This window comes from Solanum dulcamara, chromosome 3 (assembly GCF_947179165.1).
Source record: "Solanum dulcamara chromosome 3, daSolDulc1.2, whole genome shotgun sequence".
In the NCBI taxonomy this organism is placed as follows: Eukaryota; Viridiplantae; Streptophyta; class Magnoliopsida; order Solanales; family Solanaceae; genus Solanum; species Solanum dulcamara.
The window spans coordinates 70491613-70515810 of NC_077239.1; the positions used below are offsets into that span (position 1 = coordinate 70491613).

Sequence of the window (24198 nt, forward strand, 5' to 3'; positions counted from 1 at the left end):
ACTAACTACTAGTATAGTCCCCTAGCGCGGCCGATATCAACAAAAATTAATCCTAATTTCTCTTTCTTGATTAATAAAATTCAGTTACAAAAAAAAATAATTATAAAACTTGTTATGTTCCGTTGTATTATTTGCTCCAAGTATGTTAATATCCTTACTATTCTGCTTTAATATTTGGGATAATTTAAGAACATTGACCTTCCCACCTAGCTTATCAGCGGTACATCATGTGTTTCATGTTTCCATGCTCCAAAAGTATATTTTGGATGAGTCTCATGTGCTATCTCTTGACACAGTAGAGTTGGTCCAGATTTGACTTTTGAGGAGCCCCATAACCATTCTTTATAGACAGGTCCGTAAGCTTAGGACTAAGAAGATAACTTCAGTGAAGGTACAGTGGAGGCACCACTTGGAGAGGTGACTTGGGAGTCGGAGGACGATATGCGGGCCCGATATTTACAATTTTTCGAATAAATCCCTTACTCAATAGATCTTGCAACTGGTCCTTCAACTCTATCGGATCCATGCGATAAGGTGAAATAGAGATGGGCTTTGTGCCTATCTCCAAGTCAATAGCAAAGTCAATATCCCTATCCGTAGGAACTCCCAGAAGATCAGTAGGAAACATATCAGCGAACTCTTTAACTACGGGAATAGACTCCATGGGAGGCGACTCGGCGCTATTATCCTGAATAAAATCCAATTAGTACATGCACCATCTATCAATCAGTCTTTGAGCACGCATATAAGAGATGACCTTACAAGGGTAAGAACCATTAGTTCCCTTCCACTCGATCCTCGGAACACCCGGTATCGTTAAGGTCACGGTCTTAGCATAACAATCAAGAATAACACAATAAGAAAAAAGCCAATTCTTACCCAATATCACATCAAAGTCTATCATCCCCAATATAATCATGTCTACCCAAGTATCACACCCGGCTAAAGAAACAAGACAGGATTGATACACTCAATCCACCACTAAGAGCTCACTCACGAGTGTAGAGACATGAACAGGCACGAGCATGCGATCACAAGTCAAATCAAATCTAGATGCAAAATAGGTAGACACATAGGAGAATGTAGATCTAGAATTAAATAACATAGATGCAGGTCGATGGCAAACTGGGACGATACCTGTAATGACCGCATCAGAAGCCTCAACCTCAGGTCTCCCTACAAAAGTATAGCACTGTGTTCCTCTACCATCACCCGCCTAAACCGTACCCCTACCTCACAGAATCACAACACAACCACCAGAGGCTTTACCACCTCTACCTATTTGAGCTCTACCCTAACCTCTAGCCAAAAGCGTTGAATCTCTCTCTAAAGTCGCTGAATAAGTGCGCTAGGGCCCTAAATGAGTCTGTAGTGGGGGCACATCAAATGACCCGGATCTCCATAACTAAAATAAGACCTCGAAATAAAAGATTGTTGTGACGACCCTGATGGAATACCATAACTACCTCCATTCAAACTCTGAGACCCTCGGACAAACTGCCCAATATCGGCTACTGGCATAGAAGTATGAATAGGTCTCTGACGCTAAAACTGACTGCCATCTCTATATGAACATCTACCTCCAGATGAGGTACCCAAAAATTGACCACTAGCATGGGACCTCTTGGGGTCCCCAGACTTCTCTCTAACCATCAATTCTGCCTCCTTGGCGGTGCTCATAATGGATGGAAGGAAGCCCCATCATGGGCCAATCTGAACACATAGGATCGAATAGAGAAGGTCAAACCCTTCATGAATGTTCGGAATCTATCTGTATCATCCGACATCAATATTGTAACACTCCTCAATAACTGGCAGAAACGGGCATCATACTCGACAACTAATATGTCGCCTTGAGTCAAACTCTCAAATCTCAGTCTACTCTCCTCCCATACACTCCATGGGATGAAGCGATCCTAAAAAGCACTAGCAAAAACTCCCCACTCAACCAGAGGGGACCCAACTAGTATGGACCTTATGACTGTCCTCCACCACTCCTTGGTCGACCTACGGAGCTGGACTGCAACATATCGAACACCCCAGACATCAGCCATGCTCACTACCTCCAACATATCATGACATATTGTCAAAAACTCATGTGCATCCTCGCTCTTACCACCCTAAAACTAGGGAGGTTTCATCTTCTGAAACATCTCATAGAACTGCAGATTTGCTATAGTCATAACCATATCTGGAGCAATCTGCACACCGATAACTGGTACAGGAAAAATGGTGGCTGGCCCACCTGAACCTGAACTACTAGGACCTAATGTTGCTCTAGAGTCTGTGTACCAACTCGAGTCTGTAAACCCTATAGCATGGCTACAGTACCCTAAGTAAAACTCTCCAACAAACCCAGCATCCTCAATAAGGTCTTCTGAAGCAACGGTGGTGCGGGCTCTGGAGGAACCTGGTCCTCAGCAATCTCAACTTGTGGCTCTAGGGAGGCCTCTCTAGAACGACCTCGGGTAGGTACCGCTCCTCGGGCACGGCCTATACTAGCAAACGCTCCACCATCTCGGCCTCTCACTCGGACCCTGCCTCTACCCCTAGCTGGAGTCTTAACAGTTGCCTCAAGGACTACCTTCCCCTACCAATAGACATAGATCTGGTCCTCTACATCTGCCAAAACAACAGTAACACTCAACACTAGCGATAATGACTTTGCACGATAAGAAAAAATGAATAAAGAAAGTATTTTAACAGTCTTCATAGCCTCTCGAAGATAAGTACAAACGTCTCTATACCGATCATCAAGACTCTAGCTAGACTTGGCTTGTATATGTTAGATCTATGAACTTAGGCTCTGATACCAATTTGTCATCACTCCAATCCGGGTGTGATGGAACTTGTCCTCTCTCACCGGAAAAGCCAACATAAAACCCAACATTTACGGAGGATAAAGTGGAAAACAATCTAACTAAGTAAATGATAAAAAAAAGCGAAAGTCTTTCAATTTAAACACCCCAAAGATTGGTTGTCACATGTACAGGCCACTAAAATAACAAGACGGAAATAAAAGTATAAGTCTCAATATGTCTTCAACTCTCAAACAAAATAAAGCATAAACATACAGGAAGTGCGAGAGTTCGTTGGATATCAATGGCTACCTCTCTCAAACTCCCAAAAGAGTCAAATGACAGAAAGAGACAGTGAACAAAGTTCAAACTCAGAACCTACACAAGTGTATAAGCAAGGGTGAGTACCAAACAACACGGTACCCAATAAGCTAACTAAAAAAACTAAGTAACTCTAATAGGAATCACGAACTCCCTTTCCAACCCAATCGAACCTCCAGACTACAACCTGCATAGAAATCAGCCCAACCTAACATTTCATACTAAACAGTTCAATAAGGCTCAGATCACAGCTCAATATCACAAGATATATCGTACAATTATTCACAAGTCATAGTAGGCATCAAACTATCAAACATAGATATGCAAAATATGTATAAGCACACTCAATGATCATGCATACGTGCAATTATCGATAAAGAACTCGGCATAATAAACTATGATTAAAAATTATCTTGATCTCAAAATCTCGGACCGAAAATGACCTTGGTCCCACAACCTCGCTGGAAATGACCTCGGCCAGATAATCTCATCGAAAATGACCTCGGTAATATAATCCTGCTAGAAATGACTTCGGCAATATAATCCCATTGAAAATAACCTCGGCAGTATAATACTGCGGAAAATGACCTCACCCTATCAATCTCTCACCAAAAATGACCTCGACCATATCATATCTCTGATCGGAAATGACCTCTATCTCACAATTATATACCTCTCATCACAGTATTTTAGAACTAATGCAAATAACATGCTCACATAAGTAATGAGGAATAATCAAATACACATAGATCTAGATTACGACATGTAAGTTTTAATACTTAACAATATCACACATCGTCTTTTATTAATATCGTCTATATATTTTAATTAGTTTATATAATAATTAAACTCGTAACCTCATCTCCATTATGCCCCAACACATATACAATGGGATATTCAGAAATTCTAAGAGATTCACGGAGTTTTAACAGTCACTTACGTTAGCCAAGATGAAATCAATCAATCCACGTGAACCTTGCCTTTCCAACTATACTCTGAATCGTCACAATCTATTCAAATATTGTTTCACAATCAAAAACCAAACCCAACTATATAAAAAATACAAAATTCGGCGAAAAGAGGGTCAAAGGCTCAAAATCCAAATTCAAAATTAGGCGTTTAAATTAGGGAAATTTTTGGATGAAATTGTTCCTATTAGTCTTAGGAACTCACTGGTGAAAACCATTTTAAAAACCCAACTCAAATCAAGTCACAATCACTATTTTAAGAAATTCTCAAAGTTCTTGAAAAATAGTCATTTTCACCCATTGAAATCTCCCAAATTCATGCTAAAACCAATAGTTAATCATTGGGAATGATGGAATTGAGTTAACAAGACTTACCCAATGAAATCCTTCTCCAAATCGCCCCTACTGAGCTCCAAAGTTCAAAAATAGAGAAAATAGCATAAACTCCGACCAGAACCGCTGTCAGTTATCGCTTAAGCGACTGGGGGTTTCACTTAAGCGACGTTCGCTTTTGCGAACATTTGGTCGCTTTAGCGACCTTCGCCTCATCGCTTAAGCGACCAGGGGATTGCTTAAGCGAAGTCCGCCTATGTGACCCCTATCGCAAAAGTTACAGGCTTGTCACAAAAGTGGATGTCGCTTTAGAGACACCCCCTCGCTAAAGCAAGACCTCCACCAGACATAACTGAAGTTCCAATTTTTACCAAGTTTCAAAGTCTCTGGATGACCTTGGGATTCGATCGAAACCCCGTGTACACAAATCATATATGCAATCCTACTAAATTCGATGTTTCAGACCCAACGGAACCATCAAAATTTAATTTTGAGGCCTCCTTGATCCAGAAATTAAATAGTCGCAACTAAACCAATATTATGCCTCAAAATACCAAAACACCCTCGGAGTTTCCAAAAAATACACAGGAAATCTCCCCAAGGCTAAAATCACCCTTTGAATCTAATGGGGTCTTCGAAATTCAATTCTGAGTATCCGATCCTCAAATATTGACTAAAGTCAAACTTATGGCCAAAAATCAAATATTTCCAACTCAACCCCTTAAATCCACGATATGATCCCGAATATGATTTCGTCAACTCTTCTACACTAATTTTGATATTTTGGAACTAATAGAATTGACGGAACTTTATTCCGAGACTTGAAACTCCAAATGATCTTAAATACCATTTTTGAGTCATTTTAAACCTCTAAAATAAAAAGTGTATCAAAAATCTCAACTTTTCAAAAAAAATGATGGGATAGACATCAAATATCAATCAAATATGACTCCGAAAAATTATCAGGAGTGGTAAAATGATATTTTTATGATAATTTCCAAAAATAACATTCAGGGTCATTACACTTGAGTATCCATTTTGCAGCTTCCTAATATTGTTTTCCTGGATTGTTAAGAAACATGCTGACAACTCCAACTGCTTCAGTAATATCAGATCTAGTTCATTTCATCACATACATTAAACTTCCGACGACGGAAAAATATGGAACTTTGGCCATGCTCTCATTTCCCTCCCTAGCTATAGGACACATCTTTTTGCTCAAGTTCATATGACCAGCAAGAAGTGTGTTAACAGGCTTAGCATTCTTCATTTTGAAGTGCTTCAGTTTAAGTTCAATGTACTTCTGTTATGACAGATAAATCTTCCTTTCATCCTTTAGACGAGTAATCTTCATGCCCAAAATTTTATTGGCATAACCCGTGTCTTTAATGGCAAAAGACTTACACAACTCTTTCTTTAACTCGTCAATCTTGGAAATATTCTTGCCCACAATCAACATTTCATCCACATATAGCAAGAGAATGCTAAAATCATCATCAAATTTTTTTGTACAAATACACTATGATCTGAGGAAGCCTTCTTGTAGTCTTGCTCCCCCATAACAGATCCAAACTTCTTGTATCACTGTCTAGGAGCTTGCTTAAGCCCGTAGAGACTCGTTTTGAGTTTGCACAGAATATTTTCATCACCATTTATTTTGGAGCCCTCAGGTTGTTCCATATAAATCTTCTCTTCTAGGTTACCGTGAAGGAAAGTCGTCTTCATATTCATCTGCTCAATCTCTAAATTTAGACTAGCAGCCGAACCAAGAACTGTACGAATGGAGGACATTTTCACGATAGGAGAAAATATTTCAACGTCAATACCCTTTCTTTGACTAAATTCCTTATGAACCAATCTAGCTTTATATATGGGATTCAAGCTGTGTTCTTCAACTTTAACTTTGAACACCTACTTATTCTTCAAATCTCTCATGCCTTTAGGAAATGTCAACAATTCATCAATGTGGTTCTCATGCAAAGATTTCATTTCATCTTGCATGGCTTCAATCCCTTGATTTTTATGCTCATCTTCCATGGCCTCCTCATAACACTCAGGTTCAACCCCATCAATGTAGCACATACTCATTAGGTGAATAATGAGAGAGAAAAATACGTTATCTTGTGGACCTCATAAGAGGAATGCTTGATTAGTCCACAACTTCATAAGTATGAGTATTATCAATAACGACATCATTGTTATTATTAATATAAATATGTTGATATGGGACTTGATTCTGAGTATCACCATGATCATCAGGCCCATTAACATCATGCACACTTGTATGAGGAACTTGATCAAGATGGACTACACCATCAAAACTTAAAGATTCTCGCTTTTTTGCTTTGTCAATATATTTAATGGTTTGATTCTCCATGAAGACAATAGCACGGCTTCTCACAAGCTTCTTCTCAATTGGATCATATAGCCTGTAACCAAATTCATCAAGGCCATATCCAACAAAGATGCATTACCTCATCTTGATATTTAACTTTGACCTCTCATCTTTCGGCACATGTATAAAAACTTTGCAACCAAATACTCTCAAATAGTCATAAGAAACTTATTTTCCATACCAAACTCTATTTGGAACATCACTTTGAAAAGAAATATCAGGAGATAAGCTAATAACATGTGCAACGGTCAATAATGCCTCACCCCAAAAAGAGTTCAGCAACTTTGCTTTAGAAAGCAAACATCTAACTCTTTCTATCAAGGTCATGTTCATCCTCTCAGCCAACCTATTAAGCTTAGAAGTTTTAGGAGGAGTCTTCTGGTGTCTAACACCTTGATGCTTACAGTATTCGTCAAATGGTACACAATATTCATCATCATTATCACTACGAATACATTTCAGTTTTTTTCAGTTTCTTTTTCAACTGAAGTTTGAAACTGCTTAAAGACAACTAACACTTGGTCTTTAGTCTTCAAGACATAGATCCAAAGCTTTCTTGAGCAGTCATCAATAAAAGTGACAAAGTAGAGTGCACCATCCAGAGCACGTGTCTTCATTGGACCGCATAAATCATAGTGCACTAACTCAAGCAACTATGTCTTTCTTGAGGGAGGGTTAGACTTAAAGGAAGCTCTATTTTGTTTTCCAGCCAAGTAGTGCTCACACTTTTCAAATTTAGCACTTTGGAAATATGACAATAATTTCTTCTTGGCTAGAACATTAAGCCCTTTCTTACTGATGTGGCTAAGCCTCTTATGCCACAACGTTGAAGAATTATCGCTCTCAACTGCATTCACCATATTAGAACAAGTAAAAGTCGTAGTCTAGTATAGACCATGACGTTTGTTACCATGAACCACAACCAAAGAACTCTTAATCAGTTTCCATTTTCCACCGCCATTGGTACTAACACATCCTTTATCATCTAGAACACCAATAGAAATTAGGTGCAGACAAACATCAGATGTATGTTTTACATTGTTCAAAACTAGTTTAGTTCCAATACTAGTTTTCAAATAAATTGTACGCACGCCAACCACCTTATATACAATCTCATTACTCATGCTCAAGGTTCCAAAGTCACCAGGAGTATAGGAAGAGAAAAATTCCTTTCTTGATGTCACATGAGATGAGGCACCAGTGTCCACAATCCAGCTTGACTCATTATAAGCAATATTTATCAAATTTGCATCAAGGAATGTAATAAGATCTTCGGAGGAGACGATGGCAAGGTAATTTTCATTGCCATCTTCTTTATTTTCCTCTTTGTCTTTGTTCTCCCTCTTCAATTTCTGACAGAACTTCTTTATGTGCCCTTTCATGTCACAATGATAGCACTCAATATCCTTAAGTCTACCTCTGAATTTTCTCCTTCTATGTTCTCTATTCTGAGAACCACGATTTTTAAGATTTTCTTCTCATCTTCTCATTCAAAACACTACTCTTGATGGAATCCATAGATATCACACTATCCAGAGAAGAATTTGACAATAAAGTTCTAAATATTTCCCAAGAGTCTGGTAGGGAATCAAGTAGAAGTAAACCTTGAATTTCTTTGTCAAATTTAATAACCATAGCAGATAACTGGTTCATGATTCCCTAAAAATTATTCAGGTGATCTGTCATCGGAGAACCATCACTATATTTTAAACTTAACATCTGCTTTATTAAGAACATTTTATTGTTCCAGTCTTCCGACCATACAAGCTTTCAAGATGCTCTCATAGGGTATGAGTATGTGTCTTCCCAGAAATATGGTTCAACACATTATCATCAACTCATTGTCTAATAAATCCACAAATCTTTCTATGCAACAGATTCCACTCTTCCTTTGTTTTATTATCAGGCTTTACAGTGGTAAAGACTGATTGATAAAAAATTTTGACATAAAATAGATCTTCCATTTTTCCCTTTCAAATGGCATAATTAACACCATTCAAAGTAACATTCTACTAGTGTTGACTTCCATCCTTTTACCCCCAAAGATATAACTATTGCAAATCAAAGTAAATCTTTTCTGATGTGGATGTTCAGGCTGTTCTGCAACCACAGAGCATACTCAGATAAAATATTGCTCTGATATTAGTTTGTTGGAAAATGCGAGCCAACACAAAAATATATATGGTCCAAATAATGAAATAAAATTGAAAAATAATGACACCAAGAATTTTACGTGAAAACTCTTTTAAATAAGGAAAAAACTACGGGCCAAGAGGAGCAACTGATATCACTATAGTAAGAAATTTTACAATGGGTATTACCGAGTACAATACTCAAAAATGACTACCTCACACTCAAAAGAAATAAGACTCTTTTGATTTACCACCTTACTAAAATATCGCTCACACTCTATTTTTCTTCACAGACTATTTTCTTATAGTGTGGGGAATCCTCACAGCTCTCTAAATAATTTTTCTCTCCATGAATTGGTATGTCTTAAATGAGGAGCTGAAGAGTTCATTTTATATGTGAAATTTGCATTTCACCGTTCACAATTTGTCAAAGAAATTGTGTCACTTTCCATCGAAAGGCTGCAGATGCACTTTGACAACAATTGCGGCAGCAACTGTTGACTACAAACTTCATGGGATGGACCCCCAGTAACTTCCCACAATTAAAGAGTCATAAACATGATTATTATATTTTTTTAGTTTGTAAAATTAATATAAATAATTTGCAATTTCGATTTTTTTTTAAAACAGGACCCAATTTAAAATAAAACAGGTTCCCTTGAAAAATATATAGTTGTTTAATTATTTTTAAATTCAAATTAAAAAATAATATAACTAAAATGTTTAATTTGAAAATATGTTTGTAATATTTGAATTTTAAAAAATTGTTAAATTTTAATAACTAATTATTACCTAATTAACTAATTTTGTCTTAAAACTGATACATGTCTGTTTATTGCGTTGTCACTTGGCTTAATTCTAAACTAGACTTTCTTCCTTTTAATTATATATTATAGATAGATAGTAATGTAATGATTTGGTCACCGTGGGTTATTATTAAAGTAAGAAAAAAAACTATTGGATTCGAGTATATTAAAAGTTAATATTTTATAAATCAGTGATTTAAAAAAACTCTGTGTCAGACTGATTTTTTATGATAGGCTTGAATATTTTTTAATTAAATAAAAGCAAACTTTAAAGTTAGATGGCTTTAGGCTCTTTGGGTTTGTTCGCAACAAAATTTTGAGTGCTCAAAATTATTTGCAATTAAAAATAAAGAAAATATAATTTTATTGATAAATCTTATCAAGTACAATTTTGTTGGTTTTTGAATTCTTTTCTTCTAAACTTTTCCATGATTTGAGGGTGTACGTATTTCTAGAAATGCAGGATGATTTAAGACTCCTAGAAATATGTTTCATTTTCAAAAAATGTCAAAAAATGTTTCGTTATTTCAAGTTGATCTCCAGCGAGAAATCCGTTGACCATTTTTTGAAGAACTATTTAGTTGATGCTGATGTTTTCTCCAATGTTTGTTGAATGTCTTCAGAAAGTTTTGGAATCCCCCTATTTTATAATTGTAGGCAATTCAAGTATAATGAGTTTGCGTTGTTCTAATTGGTTCATACAAGTCATCAATGTTATCATAAATCCAACAATAAGACATGTCATTTTGGACACTTGGAGGGTTTTGATTGGTTCTTGAATTTAATTGGGATTACCTTATCATTTGAACACACAACAATCATCTTGTTGGTCTTAATTTGATTGAGATGCCATGTCAGTTTACACGCGACATGGGTTTGAGCCTCAAAATGAAATGATCTTTGGACTTGAAAATAATAAAATGTACTAGTTTAATTTGTAATGTTCAGATTAATTATTAGAATCAAATAATTTAAAAATAATGATAATCATTCGGCCATCTAATCTATTAAACATAGTCGAAGTATACATTATATATTCACTCGATTACATATATATATATATATATATTATATGTATATTGATAAAAAATATACAGTATCTATACATTATATACATATTTTATAAATTAAATGACCCAAAAATATTGGATTGTAATTTTTCCTAAAAATTAATCCAAATTTTGTATGCACCAACCAAACTCAATAATTTTTACATGTCTACAGTGTCCATTTTGTTTTTTTTTCTTGTCCTATTCATATTTAAGTCATACGTTCGTCCCCAAAAGAAATGAGACAATTTTATATTGTCATTCTAAGTATAATAAATTATCTATCAAAGAAATTTATTTTCAATTTGTATTAATGAAATCACTCAATTAATGGGTTGGATTAAATTTAATCGGATCAAAACTAATCAAATTAATTATTGCATAAAGATTCAATTTGACCGAAGCTTATTTGGATCAAAATGGATTAAACAACAGGCCATAACCCAATTCGCCTAACATAACTCAAATATTATCAACTATTTTAGTTTACTATATAAGTTTTTTCCAGTGAAATTGGTTTTGGAGTGAATTTGTTGAATGATTTTTTGTCTATTATAGTTTGATGCGATAAATCGTTTGTGTATCACATTGGTTCTTACAATTTGTAACTATAAATAACTTAATTTGTAAACCAAGAAGAATGAATTAAATTTGAAGGATGCTCGGGAAAAAAAATGGCTTCAAACAAACATATTATTTTGCTTGTTTGGGTTGGGTTAAGTATTAACCAATTATACTATCTTAATTTGTTTTGACCCGATTGTTTAAGTAAACTTTACCTAAATCCCATAATGGAAAAGTTTAATTACTATACATCTCTCATTGTATCAAAATTACCCGATATCCCCTTTTTTTTCAACTTTTCTGATACATTAGATTTGTATCTGATACATCAATTATCCAATCAGTAATTAATGAAGATCATCTATTTATGGATAGTATCTTAATATAAGGGATGATTGGTTCTTCAAATCAATTAGTGATCTAATTAATGGGATTAATTTGGTTAAACAAAGAACGATTGTGCAGTTGAAGATTTAAGCCAAAAAAAAACAGAGCATAAATTCAAACCAACTTCGTTTCCAATTTTTTTTCCAGTTTGGGTTATGTATCTGATAGATCAGTTATGTATATGATACATCAATTGTTAAAAAAAACAATTGTTATGTCCATGAAGATTCAAGCCAAAAAACATAGCGTCGTCTCGAATGGAAAAAACAGAGCATCAATTCATACCGAAGTTGATTTCAATTATTTTTCAACTTTTGCTGATACATAAGTTATGTATTTGATACATAACTTTAGCTATAGAATAGTTCATGCACATCAGCTATTTATGAATAAAAGATTGGCTCTTTATATCATTTACTGATCTATTAAAGAAGGCGACAGTTATGTATATGAATTTTGAAGCCAAAAGTCAGAGCATCGACTACAAGGAAAACAACAGAGCATCAATTCAAAGCAAACTTCGCGTTTCATCAATTAATCGATATGAATATCCCGATACTACTGAGATATTCTGGAGTTTGGCAATTCGATATTACTTATGAACAATACAAAAGTGATGGAATCGTTGTCGGTGACAATGTATCTTACTCAAATTTAAAAGCAGCAATCGCTGCTGAATTGAGTGTGGATGAATCAGAGAAAGAAATTAAAATCCGATACATAGTTGAAGGTAACTCGTCGCCAATATATATTCGTAATGATATGGGTGTTAATCTTTACATAGAGTTGAAGAAGAAAGAGCCTGGTTTCGTGAATTATCCCCTGTGCATATCAAGCTTTGATATAAAAAGATGTGAGATAAAATCATTCGACAGTACATCTGGAGCAATCATTTGTGCCGAATCAAATGCGAATAAGTCCCACAATTTTGATTTAGAAGAATCTGGTAAAGTTGCAAGTTGTTATATAGCAGAATTGGAGTTGACGAACTACATAGATGATAACAAATGGTGCGGAAGTGAAGGAGAATCAATTCTATAAGGATAAAGCAACTCTAGTTGATGTAATGACCAAATACAAAATCAATAATGAATTTAATTTCAAGGTTAAAAGATCTGACAGTAAAAGGTATGCGCATATTCTGCATTTGGAAATTTTGATGTTGGATAGTATCCAACAGTATGTATCAGATACATATTACTGTGTATCTGATACATTCTTAAAATAAAATAATTTTTCATGTCATGATACATCAAAACTCCATTTCTGCATTTGGAAATTTTGATGTTGGATAGTATCCAACAGTATGTATCAGATACATATTACTGTGTATCTGATACATTCTTAAAATAAAATAATTTTTCATGTCATGATACATCAAAACTCCATTTCTGCATTTGGAAATTTTGATGTTGGATAGTGTCCAACAGTATGTATCATATACATATTACTGTGTGTATCTGATACATTCTTAAAATAAAATAATTTTTCATGTCATGATACATCAAAACTCCATTTCTGCATTTGGAAATTTTGATGTTAGATAGTATCCAACAGTATGTATCAGATACATATTGCTGTGTGTATCTGATACATTCTTAAAATAAAATAATTTTTCATGTCATGATACATCAAAACTCCATTTCTGTATTTTGAAATTTTGATGTTGGATAGTATCCAACAGTATCTATCAGATACATATTACTGTGTGTATCTGATACATTCTTAAAATAAAATAATTTTTCATGTCATGATACATCAAAACTCCATTTCTGTAACTCAGTTAGAAAATGATAATAATGTTGTCAGTATGTATCAGATTCATATGACTCTATGTATCAGATGTTTTTTTTTAATAATACATACAAAGAAGCATGTATCAAGTACATGGGTTGACAGACTTCCTATCAGTATGTCACTTTATTTGTTGATATTATATATGAAAAAATATTGGTATGATACATGTCAATTTTTTTATACAAATGCAGTTATGTGTTAGTATGCCTTTCAGACGGCTGTTGTTGGAGAATGAAAGCTTCATGTTGGAAAAAATCCGATATATTCAAAGTTAGATATTTCAATAGTGAACATTCATGTGCACTGAGAGATAGAATTTTCAACAAAGTTCATGCTACAAAGGCTTTTGTTAGTGCATTCACAGCACCTAAATTGGTTAATCATAAGAGAATTGTCACCCCTAATGATATACGAGAGGATATTAAATCAGCGTATGAAATTGATATTACCTATCAATAGGCATGGCGTTCAAAAGAGCATGCTTTGGAGATGTTAAGGGGAAAACCTGCTGATGGATATAGACAGCTGCCTGTATACATACATATTCTAAAAACCGTATATCCAAATTCGTACATAATTATGCATAAGTCATCAACTGATGAGTTCATGTATTTGTTCATAGCGTTAAGACCCTTGATGAGGGGGTTTCAGTTTTGTCGACCAGTAGTTGTTGTTGACGGTGCACATCTTGATGAACCTTATAAAGGGACGTTTGTATCAGTTAGCACACTTGATGGGGCAGGTATTACTTTCTTATACTGTTTCTTATTGAATAACAGTGTGTCATCTCATTTTTCACGTTTGTTGTGATTCTGATAAATTCTAATAACTATTGTATCGCTATTATTGATTTATTAGGTTGCATATTGTCGTTGGCGTATGGTATTGTTGATACGGAAAATGATTCATCATGGACGTGGATTTTTCAGAATTTCAAGAATGCATTTAGAGAGAGGGACAATATGTGTGTTGTATCAGATAGGAACGAAAGCATAATCAAGAGTGTAAGCATGGTATTTCCCAATGTTCCTCATTTTGCATGCATATGACATATATGGAAAAATGTGTGTACTAAATACAGAAGGAGCAAAGCTGTACTAAGTGACATCTTCTATTCAATGGCCAAGGCATACGAAAAGATGAAGTCGATAAATTAATGGCCAAAGTTGAAAGAATCAATCAACGGGTGGCACAATATTTAAAAAATGCAGGATACGAAAAGTGGTCAAGGGTTCATGCCACTGTCAACAGGGGTAGAATGATGACTTCTAACATCGCAGAATGTATCAATGGATGTCTTGTTGAAGCACGAGAGCTGCCTATAATTGACTTTTTAGAGCAAACGAGAATGTTATTTGGTTCTTGGAACTGCAAAAATAGAGAAATAGCATCTTATACAAAACATACTTTGGGTAGAAAATTCGAAGATATCCTAGTTTCAAACACGATCAAGTGTTCGAGAATGAAGGTACACGATACATACTTTCTGACACATATATACTGATACATCAGTTCTGGTACATGATAGATACTTTTTGATACATACTTTCTGATATATATATATTGATACATCAGTTCTGATACATCATTTCTGTAATTGAATCATACTTTATGATACATATATGTGATATTTATTTCTTGGTGGCTGATGATTCATCAGTCATGTATAACATGTGCTAATTAAATAATGAAACTTCAATTATGATACATAAGTTCTACATTTGAAACATAAGTTCTGATACATATATGTAAAGATTATTTTCCTTCAGGCTGATGATTAATCAGTTATGCATAAATTGTTCTAAATATATACTGATACATCAGTGTAGATACATTATTTGTGTAGATGATACATAAGTACTATTAGATATATATAAAGTTTATTTATATCAGTTTGTTGCTTCGTCATTCAAGTATAGCCTGTGCTCATTATACACTGATATATCAATTCGGATACATCAAATGTGTAGTTGATACATAAGTACTGACACATATAAACATAACATGTTTAAAATACATACTGATACATCATTTATGTAATTGATACGTACTTTCTGATACATATATGTGAAATTTATTTCTTGCTGGCTGTTGATTCATCTGATATGTATATCCTGTGATAATTATTACCCTTTTACATCAGTTCTGATACATAGTTGTGTATGTGAGGAAGCAGTACTGATACATAAATTTGAAATATAATTCCTGCAGGTTATTGCTTCATCAGAGTATCTTTATTCTGTTTACGAATTAGGTATAAGAAACATTGTGTGTCTAGAGAGAAAAACATGCACTTGTGGTAGATTTCAACTAGACGAGATACCATGTCCACATGCAATTGCAGTGTTGAAGAGCAAGAACATTACTGACCTGCACCCATTTTGTTCCGATTACTACAAACCAGAGGCGTTGGCAAATACTTATGAATTACCAATGGTTCCAATGCCAGATAAGAAAGACTGGACTGCTCCGAAGGAAATTTTGGAAGAAATTGTCTTGCTGCCAATATACAAAAGGATGCCAGGAAGACCAAAGAAAGGGAGAAAAAAGTTCGCTAATGAGAAAATAACAAGTAGCACAAATTCTTGTGGAGGTTGTGGCCACGAAGGCCACAACAGAAAGACTTGTAATTTCATTCCTAAATAGATATGATGTTTGTGGTATCTCGGTGTACATTCTAATTGAATCATAAAATAACATCTATTATTATATTTTATATTTGAGTTTGACACATGACATAAATATAAAAATCTTTTTTCAGTTGATATGTATCAAGATTAGAATATTTTATTGCTACAATTTTTTTTAAAATAAAATACAGGACGTCCATCGGTTCGCCATAACTTGGATTAATGAAATCTCACATGGTTTATTTTTTGGATTGTTATTTTCCCAAACATAAACATTCTTGTCTTTTCGACAACCATAATTACACAAGAGTTGTTGGTGATACATAAGATCCTATTTGATATAGGTTGTAAATTATCATATGCAGTAAATCTTGATAAATGCGAATCTGATACATAAGCAAGATGTATCATATACGTTAAATCTTGAGACATAGAATTCTTATGCAAAAAATTAATGTATCAGAATCATTAAATATTGAGAAATGAGAATCTGATACATGTGCATGATGTATCATAATAAAATAAAACTTATCTCATGTATCAGAATTCACAAAATGTGACACTTATGAATATTATACTCGATACAAGTTTGATACAGTAGAATATAAAACATAAACTTTGATTTTATATTTGATTTTGACACCAGAGAAAAACATAGTAAATCTGATGTATGGAAATATTAAAACATATTAAATCTGATACAATCATTAAATCTTGAGAAATGAGAATCTGATACATGTGCATGATGTATCATAATAAAGAAAAACTTGATTCATGTATCAGAATTTAAAAAATGTGACACTTATGAATATTATACTCGATACAAGTTTGATACAGTAGAGTATAAATCATAAACTTTGATTTTATATTCCATTTTGACACCAGAGAAAAACATAGTAAATCTGAGGTATGAAAATATTAAAACATACTAAATATGATACATTACATTTTATGTATCAGATACATTGGAAGAATCAGAATCACCTAAAATGTTTACATTAAAAAAAATTATTGGACATCAATCAGTTCTCCTTGGTTTGGAGATATGTCTCTCCTAGGTTTTTTTGGATCGTCGTTATCGCTAACATAACCATCCATGGCCTTCTGACAACCATATCTCCATAAGAGTGCGGCATATCTTGAACGGAAGAATTCAGCGTTTAATCCGGTATTTGGAATAGAAATTTCATCACTAAGATATTCAGCAAACATGGCCAGGAAAACTCCACAATCCCTGTAAATAAAGGAATACAGGAATTTAAAAAAAGTAAAATTGACATATGAATGATTTAGGTATACATAGCCGATGTTAATACTCACAAGCTGCCACTTTCCTGTTGCGCAATTCCTTCAACATACTCAACTGCTAATGGGTGATGTGGTTCAAGCATGTTACCGATTGATTTGTCCTTGTATGAATCAAGAGACGACCAATCAGTACGTTCGTTGTTGTCAAAGAAACCACTGTCTTGCAGGTATGTTGGTAGCATTGCTGCTATCTTTTGGATCTCTTGGGAAGGGTTGCTACTTCTTCGTCTAGGTGATGAATCATACACACGTATCAACCTCTCTTTCAACACAACTATCGCAAGAACCCAATGAAAATCCGTATCGCAGTTTACTGGAATGTATACCTCATCTACCAAATGCCAGGGCAAACCGGCTGGTATTGAGAAACCTCTTATTATGTTCTTCACGGATCTCTCTTGATGAGCTGTAACAGTGGCCCTTGCCATATCTTCTTGTGTAGAAATGTTAGGTGGAAGGTGATAGTAGCGTGTGTGTGCATATTCGATGTAATTTTTGAAAATGCAGTTTGTCGTTGTGTATCGATACTGATTGCTCAACTGCATCTTTGATTTCTTCCGAAGGTAGTAAAATATTACATCGATGTGCTGCACATTTTAAGAAAGTATTAGTTATATAACAACTAGCATCATGTATCAGATTATGTATGTATCATATACATTTATCTATCTATGTATCAGATACATTAATATGTATGTATCAAGTAGTTAGTATGAGTTGTATCATATTATTTATGATGAAATTTTTACCTCATCATTCCAGCATCTGTCCGGCTGTGACATTAGGTAGAATCAGTTCTTATCTTTAGGAAATGCCACAACAAAGTCCATTTTTTCAAAGCCGAATGAAGAACACTTAGATCTGTAATGATCCTCCTTCGAATTCCTGAATGGAAACTTGTAGTTTAATAACATAACAAATATAATACACGACTTGTATGGGTATAAGTTGAATATGTCATACTTACTTGTTGCCATATGATTTTAGAAGTCCTTTATCTATCCATTGAGAGTAGTCTGTGACAAGCTCGGAAGGGGGTTGATAGCATATACCAAAACCTTCAAAAGGGTGTGTCTGATGCATAACATCTGACAAATTTTCCTTTCCCTTTTCACTCGACCCAAAGTTTGAAAGATACGGCGACTGTAAGATCTTCGAAGGAATCCTGCTTCTTCGAGATGGTGTCTTCGCATCGTCAGACAATACATTAGCTTTTAATGGAAGAGTGGTTGGTAGCTGGCTATCGCGTAATAGACATTCATCCTGAACTTGCTCATGACTAACAGCTGTCAATGGCATGGCTGGTAATGGAAGTCCGTATATTAGAGCATCTATCACATCCAGAGTTTCGGTCGAAAATGGTGCTGAAGTATTGGATTCTGATGTGCTTGGTTTGATTTTTTCTTTTTCAATCTCCTCGACTTGCTCTTCTACTTTGTCAGATTTATCATCAGTTACTCTTTCATCTTTCTTTCCAGTGTTGTACACGTAATGTATAACGTCATTAAAAAAATTAATAATGTTGACTTTCTCTCAGTAAAGAATCTGATACATTACCTGTAATGTATCAGAATCAGCAATAAGCTGATCAGTATCTGCTCTTTGTGGTTCCATTTGGTGTGCTGATACATCCTTGACGGATGGTTCATCTTCCTGGAAACATAATAATATTTACTTATGATATATATGTACTAAATGTCTAAATATATATATATATATATATATATATATATATATATATATATATATATATATTTAAAGAGGTAGAGCTTATACAATATATATATATAGAATCAAATTGTTCATCAATTTTTTTCTGATACATTACCTTTAATGTATCAGAATAAACTTGTTGATCAAATAATTCAGGAACATCTGCTGAAATGCTTTGTTCCGATATGTTGTCCACCTGATTTATCATGGTGGATGGTTTAGGTCCCTGAAAACATAATAACATTTACATTTGATACATGACAATGAAAAGTATCCAGAAGTTTAAAAGCATAAATATCAAATATTACATGATGTATGTACCTTAATATCTTCCTGGACATTAGATTTATCATTTTTTTGGGGTGTGTTAGATTTATTTGCAAAATTGTGCACCTTCAATCCAGTAGGTGCTCCTTGTTGTCAACCACATGGAATGATTGATCAAAATCATCTTTTTTAACTTGAGATGATGTGCCAGTCATTCGGTTCACCATACTGTCGATGGCTTTCAAAAGATCAATGTGATTTGAATCCATTTTGTTCTCCAAACGCTTGAACTTCCGGTCAACCTTGATACATGTATATGAAAAATCAGAATGTATCACCTAATTAAAAGTATATTGTACGTGATACATCTTAAAGTAATAACTTACGTATCTCTTTAGAGACTTCTTTATGGACTTCTTCAATGCTTTGAATTGCATATTAATAATTTGATCCGAATGACCGGAAGATTCACCTCCTATAGCTGACTTCGCCCCTGGTACATTGTCAGGAGAAACAGGCTTTTTTGATTCCTTTGGTGACTTTGCCCCCAGTTCATTGTCAGGAGAAACAAGATTTTCTGATTCATTTGGTGGTAAGAAATCCTTGTGCATGTTGACTGTTTCTACTTGAATTGGCTTTTTAGCAGGGGAAGTCTTCATTCTCTTGGAAGGAGGTGGAGAAGATGTCTCAGCGACATCCCTGGATCTCTTTAAAAATTCAGTGGGTGGTGTTGTTGAAAAGTTCTCAAATTCAGTGACTTCATGAGGTTTTCTGAAATTGACCTTGGCAGCCGATGTTGAATCTTCAGGTTTCTGTTGGCTGTCATGAACGACAATAGATTCCATTTCATGTTGAGATTGGACAATGTTGGAGCATGGATACTGCAAAAAATTTGAATAATTAATGCATGTTAATGCTGATACATAAACATGATGTATCAGAAACATTAATCCTTCATACATGCTAAACTGATAGAAAAACAACATTATCTGATACATACATGCAGATGTATCATGAGATGTAATTCTTGATACTTTATAATTTGATACATAAGATAGAGTTTTCATGAGCTGTAAATACTGATAAATGAGTTTTCATGAGCTGTAAATACCTTTCTGATACATACAATTATATGTATCAGATAGGTTATATAAAGTATATGTATAAGATATATTATATCTTGATACATTTATATCCTGATACATAAATATATGAGCTGATACATCTACTTTATGAATCAAATTATACTGTATCAAGGTCATGGATATATAATATATCTTAGATTTTATGTATAATGAATCAGTGCATAAACGAATAATATTCAAAGCATGTACCTCACTGAAGATGGTAGACATGAAGGTCTTAAATTTTGGCTTCACGGCGACAACACGCCAGTTAAGAATTCTGGAAATTTTATTACCCACTCTTACAGCAATTTCAGAGGGAACTTGAGATGCACATTCATATATCCAAACATTCAGAGCGTATGACATGCCGCCTAGATGATACATTTGTTTGGCATTTGAAAACTCCTGATGCATTCCTTTTATCAATTTTGAATATGCTAATTTCCCCCATAGATATTGCTCATAACTACCATCTTCTACCATCTTGAAATCATCAACTGATATAGGTGCATCACCTAGTTGAGAAAAAACAAAAGTATGGATGAAATAGAGAATGGCCATCTGAACGGCATCTTCGTTTGTTTTCCATCCTCCAACCAGAAAACGCTCAACGAAACGAGCTTTGTTGATCCCATTTTTGGCACCAGGAAAATAAAAAGACAATAATCTACTTGCTTGATCATCAGAATACTTGAAGTCATTCATATTACCGGTACATCACAAACCAGTAATGATAGCAAAATCATTTATTGTAAATCGCAGTATATTACCCTGCACATGACGAATGTGCAGTTCTTCTTTGTTTTTTTGGTCTACCTCAAGAAGTAAGAGGCATTTGATGATTTGCCCTTGAAAGTTGCAGTTTGGCATATCTAAGTAGCGACCAAATATAGATTGCCTAAATAACTTTATACCTTCTTCACCTATTGATGATTCAAAATCATCAAGAAAATTAGCCCTATATGCCATTCCGAATCTCAATGGGTGGGACGAGATCTTCTTGATGACGTATTTCATTCCCTGCATTGACATAAAAATGGTTAAATACAACTTGAACTCTATACATGGATACGATGTATCATATGCATTAAGATATCTGATGCATGAGATGAGGTTCTGATACATACAGAAGATGTATCAGAAATAATTATATATTATATTCTGGTACATACATGTATATGTATCAGAATCATTAAAACTTGAAACATCAAAAAATGACACTTACACATGGTGTATCAAAAATGGTAAATCTCTAAAAAAATTGCATTTGAAAAAAACATTATGTATCTGATACATAAATGTATATGTATCAAAATCATTAAAACTTGAAATAACAAATACTGAGGCTTAAAGATGATGAATCAGAATTAGTAATTCTCAAAAAATTTCATATGAAACAGACATTATGTATCTGATACATAAATGTAGATGTATCAGAATCATTAAACTTGAAATAACATAAACTGAGACTTAAACATAATGTATCAGAAATAGTAAATCTCAAATAATTACATTTGAAAAATACATTATGTATCTGATACATAAATATATATGTATCAGAGTCATTAAAAATTAAAACAACAGAAACTGACACTTAATAATGATGTATCAGAAATAGAAAATCTCCAAAAAAAAATACATTTGAAAAAGATAATATGTATCTGATACATAAATGTATATGTATCAGAATCATTAAAAATTAAAACAACAGAAACTGACACTTAAACATGATGTATCAGAAATAAAAAATCTCCAAAAGATTTCCTTTTAAAAAGATATTATGTATCTGATACATAAATGATATGTATCAGAAACATTAAAACCTTCACAAAATTTTCATTCTAAAACAAAAAAACTTAATTGAACACATACCTTTGGGAGATTAGGGCGTGTTGTAACCCCTTCAATCTTTTTGTCTATTTCATTGGGTGCATGTTTAACTGTAGCTTTCGACTTCAAATTCTCACGTAGCTTATTCATCACTGCTGGATCGTTACGATGTTTGGATCTAACTTCGTCGTAACCTTTCCAAGACGAATCAGACCCGGGAGAAACAAGAATTCGTTGATTTTTAGTGGACTGTTTGAGACCATGAACGGAATCCATATGTATAAGCTAAGGTATGAGAAACACAAATAGAAAGATTTACAGAAGAAAACAAATGATAAAAAATTAGAAGATTTTTCAAAGATTTTCAGAAGAAATCAAAATATACAAATTTTAGGAGAAATCATATTGAATGAGGATGAATTAAAATTCCATATAAGAAAAGATTGATACATTACCTTATTTGGAATCTTGAAATTGATTAACACTTGAAGAGTAACTAACTAACAAGAGCAAATTAGGGCAAGAATAGAGGAATAGGGCGGATGTATCAGTGACTTTTAGAGAGAGAAAGGAAAAGGAGGGAATTTGGAAATTTTTTGGTGTATATGGGAGTAAAAGTAAATATATTAGGGGAAGTTGTGTAAAAGGGTAATTTACCCATTGTTTAATGTGTTATTTTGGATTCAACTTATTGGGTCAACTTAATAAATGGCTGTGACCCAATTCGTAAAATCATGGAGCGGATTGAACATGTTTGACTTAATATTGTCTCCCCTACCTCTCTTCAATACTCATAGTTCTTTCACATTATTATTTACTATATATAATATTTAAATAAATAATTTATATTTAATGAAAATAATCTTATCTTATTAATTTATAACTTAAGTGAATTGATATGTTAAAGTAATGTGTATTTGGATTAATTTAAATTTAAAAACATTGCACCATTAACCTTTTTTTTTTAGAGCTAACAATTTCAAAGACATTTTCAGTCATTTGGGCATAAAAATGCTAATTATCAACTCCATCTAACACTTTTATCAAAACACATAGTTGTTTGTTTAGAAAGAAATACACAGAATTATCCCGGGACTGTATTCCATAAAGGTGTTAGGGATGATTCTCATAGCTGAAGTGTATTTCTTTCTAGTTTAGATTACTTTTTAAAATAAAAATTTCGACTCTGCTAATTATTTTAGCATATAGCGAATTATTCTTTCATTTTTACTAAAAAAATAATTAATGGCATATGCTAATTTTTGAAGGGGTCACTTCTTTGAGTACCCCCAATAATTCTAGTTTCAACATTTTCTACATGTCTTTTAGTAATGCTTTTTGTATTCTGGTATGAGCAGAGAATATTTCTACCAGATGTACGCCAGGCCACATATTTGAGGCTGTCTCTCGATTTAGTTATTCTTTCTTAGAGGTTTCGTAGACAGAGATGTTGTGTTGTGAATACTGTTTAAAGTCATTATTTGGCTTATTGGGGCACACTACTAGGTTTAGCTACTAGACAAATATTTTTACCATTTATGCTATATTTACTTCACTTAGTAAATTGCTTTTTCTAATACTTGCATAACTTGAAATAATTAGATTTAACTAAATAAATAATAGGAAGTGATGAGGCAAATTTGTGAGCCACATATCTATAAGGTATTGCTGATGTGGTTCCACATCATTGGGTTCCTGTTGCGTCAGGATGAATTTTGGGGTATGACAGTTGGTCTAACTATCACTCTATAAAACTTACACTTAAGTGGCGGT

At 33.8% G+C, this 24198-nt stretch overlaps 1 protein-coding gene across 1 annotated transcript; it reads right to left on the minus strand.

The window, feature by feature from the left end:
• Positions 1-18279: 18279 nt before the first annotated feature.
• LOC129883643 (uncharacterized) lies at positions 18280-21300 on the minus strand. The gene is made up of 7 exons (XM_055958261.1): positions 20803-21300; positions 19855-20349; positions 19627-19770; positions 19317-19427; positions 19046-19141; positions 18456-18958; positions 18280-18373 (listed from the first exon to the last, which is right to left on the minus strand). Exons 1-7 carry the CDS (start codon positions 21298-21300, stop codon positions 18280-18282), a joined length of 1941 nt encoding a protein of 646 aa, XP_055814236.1.
• Positions 21301-24198: the final 2898 nt, after the last annotated feature.

Excerpts from the sequence above, each read along its gene's own strand:
- LOC129883643 (XM_055958261.1), bottom strand. The coding sequence starts at position 21,300 with ATGAATGACTTCAAGTATTCTGATGATCAAGCAAGTAGATTATTGTCT. Across the intron at positions 18,959-19,045 it reads CTGATTCTGATACATTACAG|AAAGATGAAAGAGTAACTGA; the intron begins GTAATGTATCAG and ends AACACTGGAAAG. Across the intron at positions 18,374-18,455 it reads CTAAAATCATATGGCAACAA|GAATTCGAAGGAGGATCATT; the intron begins GTAAGTATGACA and ends GTTTCCATTCAG.